At 37.3% G+C, this 16,680-nt stretch overlaps 1 protein-coding gene across 1 annotated transcript; it reads right to left on the reverse strand.

Annotated features, from left to right (window-relative positions):
• Positions 1–7,517: 7,517 nt before the first annotated feature.
• LOC130049945 (uncharacterized protein K02A2.6-like) lies at positions 7,518–10,631 on the reverse strand. The gene has a single exon (XM_056148196.1). It carries the CDS (start codon positions 10,629–10,631, stop codon positions 7,518–7,520), a length of 3,114 nt encoding a protein of 1,037 aa, XP_056004171.1.
• Between the last annotated feature and the right edge of the window lie 6,049 nt (positions 10,632–16,680).

Below are 16,680 nucleotides of genomic sequence, written 5' to 3' on the forward strand. Positions count from 1 at the left end.
GGCAAACACGGACCCCTGGACACACCAGAGGTGGGATCAGGTGCCTAGGAGGAGTAAGCATCCCCTGTTAACCGGTCACACCCGCCGTGAGCCCCATATCCTGATCAGGTAAACGGAGTTATCCGCAGTCAAAATCAGTGTGCCAAGAACGGCTTAACAATCGGTATGAAACACGTCAGACAGCATTTGACCCAATGCGAGGTTTTATTGACGAACTAGATCGTTATAACGACCATAGAATTTGCGAAATGCTGACTTCAATCGAGACCGTCGAAATCCCTGCACCATCAACCTGTTTGTCAGTAGCTTACCTCGATTTAAAAACTGACTATACGCAGAACAAGCTGTTGCATATCGAATCAGTTGAGATATATAAACACCATATGCAGGTGATAATGGAATATTGCTACATAAATGTGGGAAGTTGACGATGGAGAAGCTGAAATCATCCCGTTTGTCATACAGTTGAGTTGTTAGTTTGCCATTAATGTCTACTTTCAATAAAATATCTAAGTATGAAGCAGAAGTGGACGACTCTGTGGTGTCCTTTATTTCGAACTCACAGGGATATATCAAATCGACATATGAATGAAAGCTATCATTGTTAATAGACAAAACGTCATCGATATATCTAAAAGTCGAATTGAAGGTCACAGCGAGAGATTTTTTCTTCTCACGTAGAAGTTTTTGAATAAATTCTGCTTCATATGAATATAAAAACAGGTCAGCTAACAAAGGAGCACAATTCGTGCCCATGGGAATTCCAACAGACTGTTGGAAGACCTGATCACCAAAGACCACGAAGATATTGTCAATGAGGAACTCTAGCATATTTTTTATTTCAACTTCAGAGTACTTGTGCGTGGAATCAGAGTGGTGTTTAACAAAGTAAGTTTTTGAATGACTGATCACTAGATATGAATATTTCCGTTTTTGTTGAAGAAGCAACTGTCTATGATGTCAAAAAGTCTAGTCTTTAATTTATCGTGAGGAATGGTCGTGTATAGTGTTGAAAAGTCATAGGTTTTAATGCTATTGATTTGGGAAAAATTCTGTGATTTCAAGTTTACTAAAAGTTCTTTAGAATTTTTTAGAATCCACATTTGATTAACACCACTTCTGGCATATGTAGTCGCACAGTAAGTTTGAAGTTTCTCCTTCACAGCTGTTAACATTTTCGTGAGGAGCAAAGATACATGTAGGGGCTTGGTAGAGCACTTACTGGATCCAGCAATGTATCTTGTTTGTAAGGGTTTTTATGTAGTTTAGGAATCCAGTATAGGTACGGTAACTCATATTCATTCGACCCATTGACTGGAATATTAAATGTGTCTAAAACTGAAGCATGGTTTTGAAGAATTTCGTCTTTTGAAAGGGCAGTTGGAGTATAAGTATGATTACCAAAAGTGGAATTAATGCCAAGTTCGTTTAAAATACAGTTGTAATAATGAGCCTTACAAACAAAGACAATGTTGTTACTAGCTTTTTCTCTCATATCTACGTATGTAAGATACAGATATTCTATGAAAGAAAGGTATGTAAGATATTTCTATCTTTCATATCACGTGACGTTTATCTTACATATCCCGTGACGTCATAATCAATACACAACTAGCTTGAAACTTACCTCGCCTCCATTGACGAACACTAACGTCTTGTACAAATAATGACATATTGTAATGTCCCTGATAATCTCCAGGTGTATGTGACCGGACACAAAAATACACATTCCTTGGACAATTACCGCACACTCAACAATAGTCACAAATTCCTCATACACCTATGTCATCCTGTGCATTAGGCCCTATGCCAGTTCACAGAAACCCAGCCCACACGGTCTATTACTTCTAGGCCTACCTCCACATTCACTCTGTCAACGTCTACTGTCCGTGTCTCAGGTGAAATAAGTGCCTTCAATGTCCATGAGACTCGAGTTCTTGCACGCGTGGAAAACGAAAGTCTAGCCATGTCCATATATCCACCAACAAAAACCACTTGGAATCTCTCTTCACACACTCGTCATTAAATAACTGCTCAATTAATATCAATGCTCCTCTAAGAAAAAAAACGTGCAGTTGTGGATTCATATTCTGATTAGGTCTGTCTAGCTGCAGAACTGTAGCTCTCAGAAAAAATATTTTGACGGAACAGAGAGCTACAGTTCCACCCCTAATAAAAACCTTCGATTTACGGCGCACAAAAAGCTGCGCACGGTTGAGACCTGATATCGTTGTATTCTTGTGTTGCTGTCTCATAAATTTTTAAAATAGCAAAAAATTCTTAACATATTTTCCTACTATAGTTGTAATATTCATTAAAGTCTCATACGACCAGAAAACTCCCAGCTTCAAATGAATTTGTTTGTTGACGTAGCCATGTTAGGTAGCCGCTACAGTTCTGCAGCTAAGGTCTGTCAAAATGTTTCGCGCTGATGGACTGTCGAGTTACGTCACGCATCACCCTGATTATTGATTTATTCAAAGAGGAATAACTCTAATACAATTCACTTATACACTCGTCGGCCGATTTTTTGTCGGCAACGTAGTTGTCAAAATGAGGGTCGTAGAATTCGATTCTGGTGTTATTTTTAATGTTCAGCGAAAAATTAATTGGGAATTTCTCAAAATGGCGTCGCTAGGCACAAGGAAAACAGAAAACTCTAGAAATATAAGAGAAAAATACTCTCTTATGAGTTGCCATGAAATATTAAGGTGATTCCACCCTCGGAGTTGCAAAAAAAGCGGTAAAACCCTCGGCAAAGCCTCGGGTTTCACGGCTTTTTTGCAACCCTCGGGTGGAATCACCTTATATTTCATGGCTACTCATAAGAGAGTCTTATAGTCAGCTGGAACCAAAACATACTCCTCATGTAACCTATCTAATTCTTTTATCACTTCTGGTTTACTAAACACAGAAGGATAGATGGTACGTACTTTTGTTTTCATGTGTCTAATGCGGGATTTTAATATCCCTCTTATGCTTTTAACCCATTCTGACAATGTATCAAGTTCTTCTTTTTCATATTTAGCCCATCGTCTGGCATAATCTTCGACAGATCTCATAATAGAGATGAAGTTCTGTCGCCAATTAAAAGACCGAGGTTCTCTGTATTTAGGACCTTTAAGAATAAGTGATTTGAGGTCCTCATTTTCAACTATATCAACATCACCAGTAATGACATGTCCAGCTGGACTGTAGTTGAAAGAAGATGAAGAACAAGAACATGTTGGTGGATTACGTATAAGATGGTCTATATCTAAGCACTGCAAAGTTTGTTTATAATTAAAAAGTTTGGATGCAATAGTAGAAGTATAGCTGTAGGAAATACAGGGTGTAGACTTGAACTTGAAATAAGTTGGAATACACGACTGAACCCTTTTATGACGAAGAATGTTGCTTATTGCTTATGTTGACGGCATCTATTCCTTTGTTTGTAAATTTGAGCTTAAGGAACTGACGGCATGATTTGGAAGGAATATCATCCATGGTCCGTGCTGGTTTATAGAGCCTGTGGTAGGCAACATCCATAATCATAGAGTTAAGTCTATATTCAGGGTTTTATAGCATATCGGTTAGTGTACAGCTAACTAGGTGAGAGAGTGCTCTAGTCTTGTTTTATAAAATGGGGAGGAGTGTAGTCGGGTTAGATATTACAACTCGTCTCGGGTCACTTCCGGTGACCTGTGACGTAGGGAGATATATATATATACTACCAATTCCTGGAGCGCGGGAGTCTTGTGCATACCCTACTCCTACCTTGACGTGCTGCTTTATATGTTGTGTGTTCATATGATGCCTGCTTAGGTAACTATACTTTGTTGTATGTTGTTACTAATGTATTAATGCTATGCATTAACTTGTGTATATCTATACGTTCTAGTATACTTGTTTGTTTACATATTGTCAAACTAATCACAGCGAGTTTGACAACAATACAATGCAGGCCCAGTAAACCACACAGGTAAAACTCTCGACCACACAGGTCTATCATTTTCACACATTGGGCGGACACACCTTCCCACTTCCACGACTTGGTCAGAACTTACACGTAAGCATTTACAAACCGGTCTGAGCCGTGACCAGCTATCCGTAACGATTATATGGTGAGAACAAACTATGGAATGCCATAACAAGCATAATAACACAAACTCAAATTGTGACAATGTGATTGTCATACATTTATTAGATGTAAAGCAAAACACTGAGATTAGAGAAAGTTAAACGAGAGAAAGCTTTCAATTGTTACGTCACAGTAGAATGACGCAAAAACAAAACGTCAAACGTAAACATTTCGTAACGTATTTCAAAACAAAAACGTAAACATCAAGTGAAATGCAAAATTGCATTCGAATGGGAATATTTTTCTTCTCATTTGTTATTTGTGACCGTTACTGTTCACACTGAAGTTATCACTTTCTCCCTTGTGCCATTAAAATTTATCTTCTAGAGGGAGACAGCACATTTGTCACCCTGCGCGTGAGGGAGACATCACGAATTGTCTCCCTCCACGTGACCAGCCCTTGACCAATGAAATTGACTGTATTATTCTGAAGGATAATAATACAGAATAAAGACTATAAACATACACAAAAATGTTAAAATAAGATTGTTAAAATAAAATTAGAGAATAAAAATGTTAAAGTAGAATTGTTAAAATATAATTGTGGCACTGGTATATCTTCTTACTTACTCGTTAATCACGATTGAAACCTGTCGAAATTTCATTTAATGCAATGTCAGAAAATGATTTTTGTGATTTCAAAACGAAGTGTTTGCTTTTACTATCAATTCGAAAACTCTCATTTGAATTCCTTCGCATCTCACTAATCTCTCCACAGATGAGTTTCCAAAAGGACGTCTCTTTCTTCCGGCGTTTGTAGAGAACGAGGAGCGGATATGTGCACGTGTCACAAAGAGCGAACCAATGACAGAAGATCCAGAGCATGTGGGCAAACGAGTGATCATAGATAGCGGGATAGTGGTCTCCGACTATCGTAATCACCTGTAGTGGTAACCATAATATAGCATAGGCGATGACGACGAGGATTAAGAAGACTAGCGTCTGCGAAAAAAAGAAAAGAAACATATCTAAGTAGCCATAGAGATGCGTACTTGTCAAACTCGTAAACCAATAAAAATCTGTAAACATACAGGGGGGGAAGGATGTACTAAGTACTTGCAAATGATAAAAGATGTACGTCTTGCTGAAATTATTCCGCAAGATGAAACGGAAGAATTGATTGAATATTGAGTTGTTAAAACGTAGTCGTACCTTTCTCTTCGATCGTTTCAGCATTCTGTCTCTCGTTTGATTTTGTTCTCCTGGAACCTTTCGACGAAATACAGTCGTGAGGACACGGGTGTGAGTAACGGTCAAGATGACCAATGGAATCCCGTACTGAACTAAGGCGATAGCAATGGTGTAGCTCTTTCTCATGTAAGGAGCACTCCAATCCTCAGCGCAAACTCCGTAGCCGCCAGGCGTGAACTCGTCCAGAAATATGACCTTGCTCTGTAGCACCGCAGGTAAAGCAAAAATAGCAGAGAATATCCATAGAAGAATTGTAATGATAGCTCCATTTCGTTTTGTTAGTTTTTTGGCTGAAAAATACACGATGGATCGATGACGATGAAGAGTTAGCGCTACTAAAGAACAGACCCTCTGGATGATCACAACTAGCTGAATGTAGGACGTAACTGGACACAACCATCCAGGAAATGCCCAATAGTAAAATACAATGTTGCTGACCACCGTGAAAGGCGTGCACAGGAGGGAAATTGTTATATTGCTAATCGCGAAACTACATACAAACAGTGCACTCACTTTCTTTCGTTTCTTGGTAAGAAGACAGCATTTGATAATGAGGCTGTTTCCAACCACGGAGAGAAGAAGAATCACGATGTATAACCCGACTAATATGATTCGAAATGTATCCGGTAAGGAATAAACATCGTCCTCGGATGTTGAATTGAAGTCTGAGGAATTGACCATCATCATCTCTGAATTTGTGCATCTATTTTCTTGTAAAACTTCGTTAGACTGAATAGATTATCGTTTTCTTTTCCACAACGTGACTGGTTAAATGTCGTATTTATCTGTCATTAGCTATAAATTAACACCTAGAAGCTCGCGCACTATACTATGGAAGTTTCAGTTTATATATGGTAGTGATTTTCTTAAAACCTCAACCAATTCAAGCCTTCGAGACACACTATAAGAATATATAATAACGGTGTAATGAAGTTGATTCAGTTTTGCTGATTTAGTGTTTTGTATTTTTCGTTTGTTTTGTTTTTGATGCGAATGGGTTATCGTAAGAGTGAGTCGGGTGTGAGTTATTTTTAGTTGCTAGTATAAAAGAGACCGGTTTGGCTGGCTGTAAATTAGATATGGCACGGTAACGACATCAGCTGGGTGCCACGTTGACAGGTCCTAGAAGTTCAGGGGATATTTATTTTCCTGTCAGATTTTATGTAGGACATTTGGAGAAATATAACTACTGAAATAGGAGTTTGTTCGGAGGGCACATCTTTTTCCTAGCCGTGCGTACATGGGTGTTTAGAAAAACCACTTTCATTCCGAGGGCAGGCAGAGAGTTGTGGGATTCGGATATACGGAGGTCCATGCGGATATTGTGCTACAATATGGAAGGGCGTGGTGTAGATCCGTAGAGTTGACGATACCTCGTGCAAGGCTTGCATGGTGGTGGATTGTTTTCCGTTCTGGGCGTGCTTATTGCAAGTTGGCGGGAAACCGGAACAGTGTCTTCAGAGTGCAGATTAGTTACATTATGAAATTAAAGTGCCTCGAAATTTAGAAATAAAAACAAAGAATATTATATTACAGAAAAGGAGAATTGAATATTTGGAACTTTTTCTAAATTATACTACTTTTGAATATTGTTTTAACTTGAAAAGTTAATACTTGTACATTTGCTTTACATCTGATACGTACTATCGAACTTTTTAAAAGAACTGTTTACAACGTATCAGATATCTATATTGTTGTAGTTTTCTTAGTAATACATGTATTTAATAAAGGCACTACAGAGCCGTTACGGTTTCACGAATGCTTTATTTACACTATGTACATGTTAATAGTAAGACAAGCAAACTCAGAATGAATATTAGAGTGCTAAGGCATGGCATTATCAAATTACAAGTATGAATGAAATATCAGCATTTTCCCAGGCTAAAACTGCAAGGCCAGCAAACACGCGCGGTCCCCAACGGAAACACCTGTCAGATTCAATAAACAGTTTATATCATTACACCTTCCCTTTGAGATTAGAATTTACGGTAAACAAATATATGCCTTAGCAAACACAATTAATTTTACAATTATTTTTTTCTGAAATAATTTGAGGTAAGAGGTTCAAGCACATAACCTACCGTTGGAGTGTTGTCTTTACCACAACCTCTTACAAGATAATATATCAATGATTACACAGGAATACATTGAATATATAATCATATAAATCCTATATATATATGAGTCTGATACACCATAAAGTTTTTTACATTACAAAGTCTGAGAATTTTTCAGGCACCTTTATTGTTCTGCCACTGCGCGTTTTCTGCACGTGCTCGATATCGTTCTGCGCATTGTCATTCACTGCAGCGTTATCGCTTTCGATCTCGGTGTTATTTCCTTCCCCAGATTTGTCAGTTTCGCTGTTTTTCATCAGATGTCTTTGATTTCTACGGTATTCAACTCCTTCGGATTCTACGACATATGATCGTGGTTCCGGACATTTCTGTACAATTACTCCTTCCTTCCATGGTTTATTTTCTGATTGAATGTTAACGTTGTCTCCCACTTTCAGATTGGGTAGTTCGCGTGCATCACGGTCATAATAAATTTTTTGTTGATTCTGCTTGTTGACAAGAGCAGTCCGAATTTTACGGGTCTTGATATGTGGTTTCAGTAATGCCTCGTGCGTCGGTAATATGGATCTCGTCCTGCGTCCGAACAGAAGTTGAGTAGGAGTTCCTACCCCGTCGATCGGTGTGTTACGTATTTCTAATAATGCGAGGTTTGGATCCGTTTGAGCTTCATTTGATTTTTTCAGGAGGTTTTTTACAGTTTGGACTGTACGCTCCGCCATGCCATTACTCTGTGGGTAATGTGGGGACGATGTTGTGTGCTTGAATCCATATTCAGTAGCAAATTTCCTGAATTCGTCACTGACGAGATTCGGTGCATTGTCGCTGATCAGTTCCTCGGGTATCCCGTGGCGAGCAAATATTGGTTTTAATTTTTTGATGATACTGGAGCTGGTTGTGCTCTGCAGTTCACATATTTCAAAGAATTTTGAAAAGTAGTCCACAACAGTAAGAAACGATTTTCTGTTTAGCTCAAACAAGTCGAGTCCAAGTTTCTGCCATGGCCTAAGTGGTACTGGATGAGGTTTTAGAGGTTGTTTGGGTTGTCTCCTTTGGTATTTATTGCACACTCTGCACTCTGCAACTTTCTTATCTATGTCCGAATTAATTCCTACCCAAAACACAACTTCTCTGGCTCGACGTTTGCATTTTTCGGCTCCCATATGTCCATAATGCAATTGATTCAGGATGTCGCTTCTGAGTTTCGAGGGTATAATTAGTCTACGACCCTTTGTGACAATCCCGTTGTAAAGACTGAGTTCCTCTCTAAAATTCCAGTATTTCTTAACGAAATAGTTGCACTCTGTAATATCATCTGGCCAGCCTTCAAGAATTATTTTTTGTAAGGCATTTATTTCTTTATCTTTTGCAGACTCTATCGCCAATTCGTTTACCTTTTCGTCCGATATCGGCAAGTAACGAACAGCAAACACTTCAAATTCATCCTTGTCACTTTGACTTGATTCTGACTCAGTCGCACGGCTTAAGGTATCCGCTATGTACAGATATTTCCCTGGTTTGTATTTGACATTCAGGTCGTACGGCTGTACTTTAATCATCATACGTTGAATGCGCGGTGGCGCCGATGACAATGTTTTCTTGAACAAACTCTCAAGGGGTTTGTGGTCAGATTCTACATGGATGTTTTGTCCATAGATGTATTGGTGAAATTTCTTGCAAGCGAACACAATTGCTAGCAGTTCCTTTTCTATCTGTGCGTAATTTCGTTCCGATTTGTTTAATGATCTAGAAGCATAGGCAACTGGCTGTCCATTTTGTAAAATGCAGGCTCCTAGTCCTGTTGATGACGCGTCTACAGAGAGTGTGATGTCTTCGTCCGGATTAAAGTACTTTAGTACTGGAGCACTGATGAGCACGGACTTCAGCTGATCAAAACTTTGTTGTTGTTTTTCATGCCAGTGCCATGCAACGGTTTTTTCAAGTAACTCCCTCAAAGGCTCTGTGATCGTGGCTTGGTTTTGAATAAATTTTCCTATGTAATTTACCATTCCCAAAAATCTCTGCAATTCTTTTACATTTGTAGGCTCTGGGAATTCACTAATGGCTTTGATTCTGTCATTACAAGTTTTTAGTCCATCTTCTCCGAAAATGTGACCCATATATTTAACTTCATTCATCTGTATTTTACACTTCTTCTTGTTCAATTTTATTTTCTCATGACGCACTGCCTTTAGAACTCTCTCGAGTCTTTCATTATGCTGTTGTACAGATTTACCCCATATAAGAATGTCATCCATTATGACATCACATCCTTCAATTTTTTCAAAGATTTGAGACATCCTTTTCTGGAATACTTCTGGCGCAGATGAAATTCCAAATGGCATTCGTTTGTAGCGATACCTCCCAAACGGAGTATTAAATGTTGTTAGCTTTGAACTTTCCTGGTCAAGTACTATACCCCAGAATCCAGAGGAGGCGTCCAAAGTACTGAATACTTTGGCCCCTGCAAGCTGATGTGTGATGTCATCTACGGTTTTCATAGGATAGTGTTCTCGTTTAATAGCTTTGTTAAGATCACGGGGATCCAGACAAATCCTCACTCTGTTTGGTTTCTCTACTATAACCAATGAGTTTACCCATTCAGAGGGCTCGTTGACTTTTTCTATGACGTTTAATGATTCCATTCTGTCCAGTTCTTCTTTTAATTTGTCGCGCATTTTGAAGGATACTTTTCTCGGTGCATGAACAACTGGTGGAACAATTTTGTCGATATGAATATGATGTTTGCCTTTCATGCATCCTATGCCCTCAAACACATCTGAGAAATCTCGAAAAATTTCTTCTGCGGTCTTAGATTCACTTACTGTTTCAATAAGTTTCAGGATGTTCATTTCCTCACATGACGCTAATCCTATAATGGGATCCACCTTTCCAGGTACAACGTAAAACTGCAGCGCATAATATTTATTCTTGTGCTGTACTGTGCACCGAATTTTGCCATCTATCTTTAACTTGTGGCCCGTATATGATATAAGTCTTGCTTTAGACTGCTGTAATTTCGTTATTCCCAATTTATCGCACATGTTCTTTGGAATAATGTTACACTGAGCACCTGTGTCTATTTTGAACTTTACATTTGTATTTTCTACTTTCAGTGTCGTAGTCCACTTTCTTCGGGTGTCATGTGTATCTTCTACAGTTTCTATTCCGAATTCACTGTCGGAATCTGATTCTGGGTCAACTCCATGAATTTTCTTGCTTTTTGTCTTCTTAGATCGGCACATTTTTGCGTAGTGATTCGGTTTTCCGCATTCGTGACATGTTTGTCCGTAAGCTGGGCATTTTTTCAAAGCATGTGATTTTCCACATTTTTTTACAATTCTGGATATGTTTTATTTCGGTTTTATTTGTTGCTCCAAATTTCTTCCCACCTCTTTTCTGAACTGCATCGATTTTTTGTTCCGTGGATTTTGATTCCACAAATGTTTTCATTTGGTTGTCAGATGTTTCCGCCGCCCTGCAGATATCCATTGTTTTATCCAATGTGAGGTCGCATTCCCTCAGTAGTCTCCTCCTTACCGAGTCACTGGCGATTCCACAGACAATTCTGTCGCGAATTAAGGAATCATGTAAATCTCCAAATTCACACGATTTGGCTAGAATGCGTAATTCCGTCACATATGCATCTATTTTCTCACCGGGATTTTGACTCCGTCTGTTAAAGATGTGTCGTTCATACGCCACATTTTTCTTCGGATTGCAGTATGCGGTAAATTTCTCAATAATTTTGGCAAGTTTTTTCTCATCCCCTGCCTCTGCCCAGGTGAATGTATTATATATTTCAAGCGCATCAGGTCCTATGATGTGCAAAAAGGTGTTGGCCTGGATTTCTTCGCCTTTTTTACCTATTTCTGACGCAGACAAATAAATTTGAAACTGCTGTTGAAAACGTCTCCAATTTTCTTTTAAATTCCCATGCAAAGTCAATGCACTCGGTGGCTGAAGTCTTTGGGCCATTGTTAATCCGATAATTAATCCAGTTTTACTTCTGACACCATGTTGTAGTTTTCTTAGTAATACATGTATTTAATAAAGGCACTACAGAGCCGTTACGGTTTCACGAATGCTTTATTTACACTATGTACATGTTAATAGTAAGACAAGCAAACTCAGAATGAATATTAGAGTGCTAAGGCATGGCATTATCAAATTACAAGTATGAATGAAATATCAGCATTTTCCCAGGCTAAAACTGCAAGGCCAGCAAACACGCGCGGTCCCCAACGGAAACACCTGTCAGATTCAATAAACAGTTTATATCATTACATATATTGTCAATTACTTAATCATGTAAATTTGTGTTAAGAGTGAAAGGAGTGAGTGCATATTTTTTTTTATATTTAATTAATAAATTTGTTATTGTTTATTCTACAACTTATCGTTAGTCTTTGCTCAATCTGACAAAATCCAAAAAGAACTCGTTAGAAACGGTTTTGGCGTTCAGTCCCCATCTCATGTTCCCACCTGTCTTATGTTGGATCATCCTCGCGAGGTAATGATTCCAATGAAAATAGAAACATTTAGCTTGTCAAGATGATTTTGGTTATGATAATCAACAATATATACAGTAGAGGATTTAAGAGGGGCACCCCCCCCCCCCCCCCCCCAAGTTTTCAAATTTAAGGTAAATCGTGGTCTCTTGTTTAGAAAAATGTAAACGATAAAAGAAACAATATTTTTTTTCCACTCCCGGAGGCATGAATGTCAAAATATTTTGATTCATCGAATTACTTTTATTGGGAGAACTTACATCCCCCCCCCAAAAAAAAACCCTTAAAAGAAGGTATTACACGTCTCATCGATAAAATAAAGATATTCAAATATATGATAAAATCAATTGAAACTTGTGTCTTGATTCAAACATTTTTGAAAATAAGTTTAAAAGACGTGTATTAACAAGAATTAGCCAAAATAATCTGCAAGCAATAAGCGATTTTTATGATTTTTAGCGTTAAAATATAGGGGTATCCCCGAATTTCAGAAAAACTGCCTCCGTGAAACAAAATAAATATAGCATGAACATGTTCTTCGAGATTTCCTCTAAAAAACTGTCGCTTTGAAATTTTGTTTCATACGGGCATTTTGGGGTAAATTTCAAAAATTCGAAACGATTTCACTGATATCATTTTCAACTTCACCTGTACGTTAATTTTCCGATGCTACCCAAGTTCTTCAGTGGATAAGAACCGGTGTCAAATATTTATTGGCAAGATAAACTCGATATGAATTAATGATAAATCAACCATTGAAAAGCGATGGGAAACGGTATGGGTGTTATACAAAACAAAAATGTTCAAAATATTATATTTACATATGAGAAACTTTTTAGGATAGGGAAGTCTGATTGTAAAATGTGTCCAATTTGTATGCTAGAATGCGAGGACGTAATGCATTTATTTATCAAATGTAAATAGTTGGCTGAATTTAAGTAAATGATATAAGCCAAAAACTGTCCATTCTGTTCTTTCTCTCACAGAATGGACAGTTTGAGGCTTATATTCTACTTAAAACATTATATCTTTTGTTCTAAGAATGGACAGACTCGGGTAAACCCATTGACAATGATAATTATGAATAGAGCTATTTTGAATAGTCTGACAATATAACCAGTCTTGTGTAGAATTCTGTTTGTTTTGTTCACTTATTGGACAGTGTCAGGTGAGTAGTCTTCTACTGCAGGTTTTATATTCACTCTTTCTATAGTACTGAGCCATATCAACATGTCTTCCTCTGATGGGGAGAGCATTTTCATTGCATAATCAACATTTAAGGATTTTAGTGAATTAGTGTTATATTCTGGAGATGGAGAGTGAGAAAGTTATGGAGCCAAATTTTGATCTGAAAAGCATCATGGTTTGTTTATTTTGTAAAGAACGACAACTATGGTAGCAGGGGACAGTTTCGCACTATAGGCCCGGTCAACTTTTTAAAAAAAAATGGAAATACCCCATATTTGAAGTGATATTACATGTGTTAAAATGTATTCAATAATTTTAGGATGCATTTCAAATGTAGCTGAGTGCTTAATAAAAATGTTGATATACAACATGTAGGTGTCACCATGATTCCTAGCATATAGATGGGTGCAAATACGAAACTAAGACACGTGGTCAGTTGCTGAAGAAATTCCGGTGAAAACATGCAGGGTCTAGCAAAAGGTCTGTAGCTGTGAGGGAAGGTGGATGGCCCCATATGAGAGGTAGATTTTTGAGAAGGGCAGATAGGGTTCTTGATTGTGCACAATGTCTAAATCCCCATGTTTGGTACTGTGATGGTGTGGGGGTGGTTCGGATTAGCCCAAATGAGGGAAAATCAAAGCAAAAAAGGGGAACCTGTTCAGAGCATGTTTTGTGCACCAGCACCAGTATTTATAGATTACATGTAATTTAGGTTCATAATTTATTAACTGCACTAATATGAAATACAAGTATTGACATAAAAGAGAAATGTGATTTTTCATTAGTCTGTCAAAATCTGACTTTGGTATATACCCCCTATCCACATGTTTCAAAACCAAAGAAACTGTCCCCTGCCACCCATACTTGTAATTGTCAAGATAACGTGTACGTTGATCGCGTGAATATTAAACGAACAACTTGTTGAAACAACAAAAATGGCCGCATTCTGTATCGCACCGCACACCGGTAATTGCTGCTTTATTGCATTGTTCAGTTAAAAAATGAACTTCGTCAATTGCAGTTATCTCTGATTTTATGCAATTTCTATAGTTTATAAAATTAAATCGTTTACATTTGATGTTGGTAGAGAAGGCTAGTCTGGCTACTTCCTAAGGTGCACTCGGGTTGTTTTCATGTTTGTGAAAAATACGTGAATTTGTAGTCTTGTTGTTTGTGGTCGAAGAGAGAGAAAATACCGTGTACGGTGTTGTTTTTCTGGTATCGATAGAAAGGATGTCTTAGGGTTGATATGAATACGAGCAATAACCATAGTTCCAGTAAATTAATTGTACAATTTTACAATGCATTCCATAATGTATGTGATAAACATATGAAAATTTAGGGGGCCAGTAAATTTTACTATGGGTCAGTAAATTCAGACAGTTCACTGGTCCGACTGGCCAGCAAGTTTTAGATGTTTTTGACTGTTAACGCCAGCCAAAAGAACCCAATATGCCTATCTCGTAAAATGAAATTATTCATGAAAGCGAAAATAATAATTCAGAATTAGGATATGCTAATAAAAAAAACCATAAAAAGCATTATGAAGAAATTTCGGAATGTGCCTCTGAATCCAGCGAAATTCAAATACAGTATGGAAATATGTCTTTCAAATTTAAGTTTTGATGCGATATAGTAATGGCCAATGGAATTTAAAAATTGTGAATCTTACGAGTTGAAGCAGAGAACTCTACTACAGGGAAATATCGTTTTTAAATATTTCAGTGATTTTTCCAGTATCTGTGTTGATTCTTACTTATAGGGAATTTAAAATTAAATTTGTATCTCTTTGACAAATGTATTGCAGGGCCGTAAATTAACCTTCAATTTGGAGGAGGCAGGAAATTAGGCGGGAGTCTGGGGGCCGCCCAGGCCCCCAGACGCTGAGCACATTTTGTGCACACTGAACACGTTTCGTGCAAAATCCTTGATTCTAGGGCCTTCTAAGATGTTACTTGACTAACTCATTCTAAAAGAAAGATTTGGAATGCTTTTTAAGGGAGGTATCATGTTCTTAGTTATTGGAAACAACATAAATTCTAATGAACTTTAAATTTTAATTTTTTTTGGCTCAAAAGTTGGAGGAGGCAGCTGCCTCCTCCGCCTCCATGTAATTTACGGCCCTGTATTGTCTTCTCTTATTTTCAGCCTACCTGTAGACGTCTAATAAGTTATTGGGTTTACCTGGCACTGTCCAATAAGTTGAAAATTACTGTCCATCATTTTTAAGAACGGACAGTATCTGTCCATTCTTAAAAATAATGGACAGCAATTGTCAACTTCTTGGACACCTACAGGTAACCTTTTCACTACATGTGGACTTTCTTCTGTATAACAGCCTAAAAAGACAAAGGATTGCGTAACAAAAATGTTTTAAGAACAATTTTGTTATTTATATCATCTTGAATCGTTATTGAAAGATTGTGAAAGTGATGTTTTTAACAGATTAAACTTTGAAGAAATATTCATGACAGCATTACATAAGAGTACCGAAAAAGTGAATGTATTTTTTGTGAATTATTTTATATCAGTATGCGGATTTTATATTTATAGAAGAAGACTATTTTGCAAAGTGAAAAGAAAATTGATATTGAAAGGCTTTGTAGATATACATTGAGACATTACATTTCATATAACCATTATCAATTTACTGTTTTAGAAAAGAAAATGAAACTGTTTAAAGTTTTTCTTACATAGAAATCCTCTATTGAAAGAAACAGAGGGAATATGATTGTTCATATTTTAGATACAAAGTGTTTTAAATGTGATTGAAACTGATGATTAGTCTGTGATATCTGTTTAAATGTTAATCAATAAAAGGGGGGGGGGGAAGGGTCGTAGAATTTAAAGTGTAAAGAAGTCACCTTTTTTAACGACCGGGTTCGAATCCCTCAGGGACACAAAATTTATTTTTTTTCAATATTACGTTTTCCATCTAGATTTTTTTCTTAATTAAAACACACTTACAATGTGCCGGGTTTGAAATAAAATTCCAACCTAGACACTGTTTAGTTTGTAAATGTGAGTCGCAACAAACACGCCGAACACAGCATGTGATACCTGTGTTTTAAAAGTCAAGGCTCTTAAAGCTGACATGAATTAATAAATATAGTATAATTCTATATGTCCGCCATACTTCTCTACTAATCCGCCATCTATTGTTATATGTATCAGGGTTCGCATGGTATATAAGGGGACGAGCTTTGCTACGCTTCACTTCACATCAGTGTCTTCGATTTACCTGTGCGGGTAGCTTCGACAGGTAACACGTACATCTCCGATACTAATTTATAGGACATCAAGAAGAAATGAAATCACGTTTTGGAACACCGCGCAGTGCTCAAAATTATAATAAACATATCGTACAGTAGTAAATCATTCTAAATATATATATTTGGATAAATAAATATAGAATGCCTTTTCTTTACATGAACATGCGTACATTTGCAGTAAATATGTCAAAACTATACAAAAATGCGGAAAAATATTTCATCTATTATCTATTGATAAAATGGAATAAGCAAGATGTATACAATCTATACCATTCACAATTACTTCAAGTAAAATGCAAATACATAAATACTACTGTACTTAT

Source organism: Ostrea edulis, chromosome 9, assembly GCF_947568905.1.
Source record: "Ostrea edulis chromosome 9, xbOstEdul1.1, whole genome shotgun sequence".
Lineage (NCBI taxonomy): Eukaryota > Metazoa > Mollusca > Bivalvia > Ostreida > Ostreidae > Ostrea > Ostrea edulis.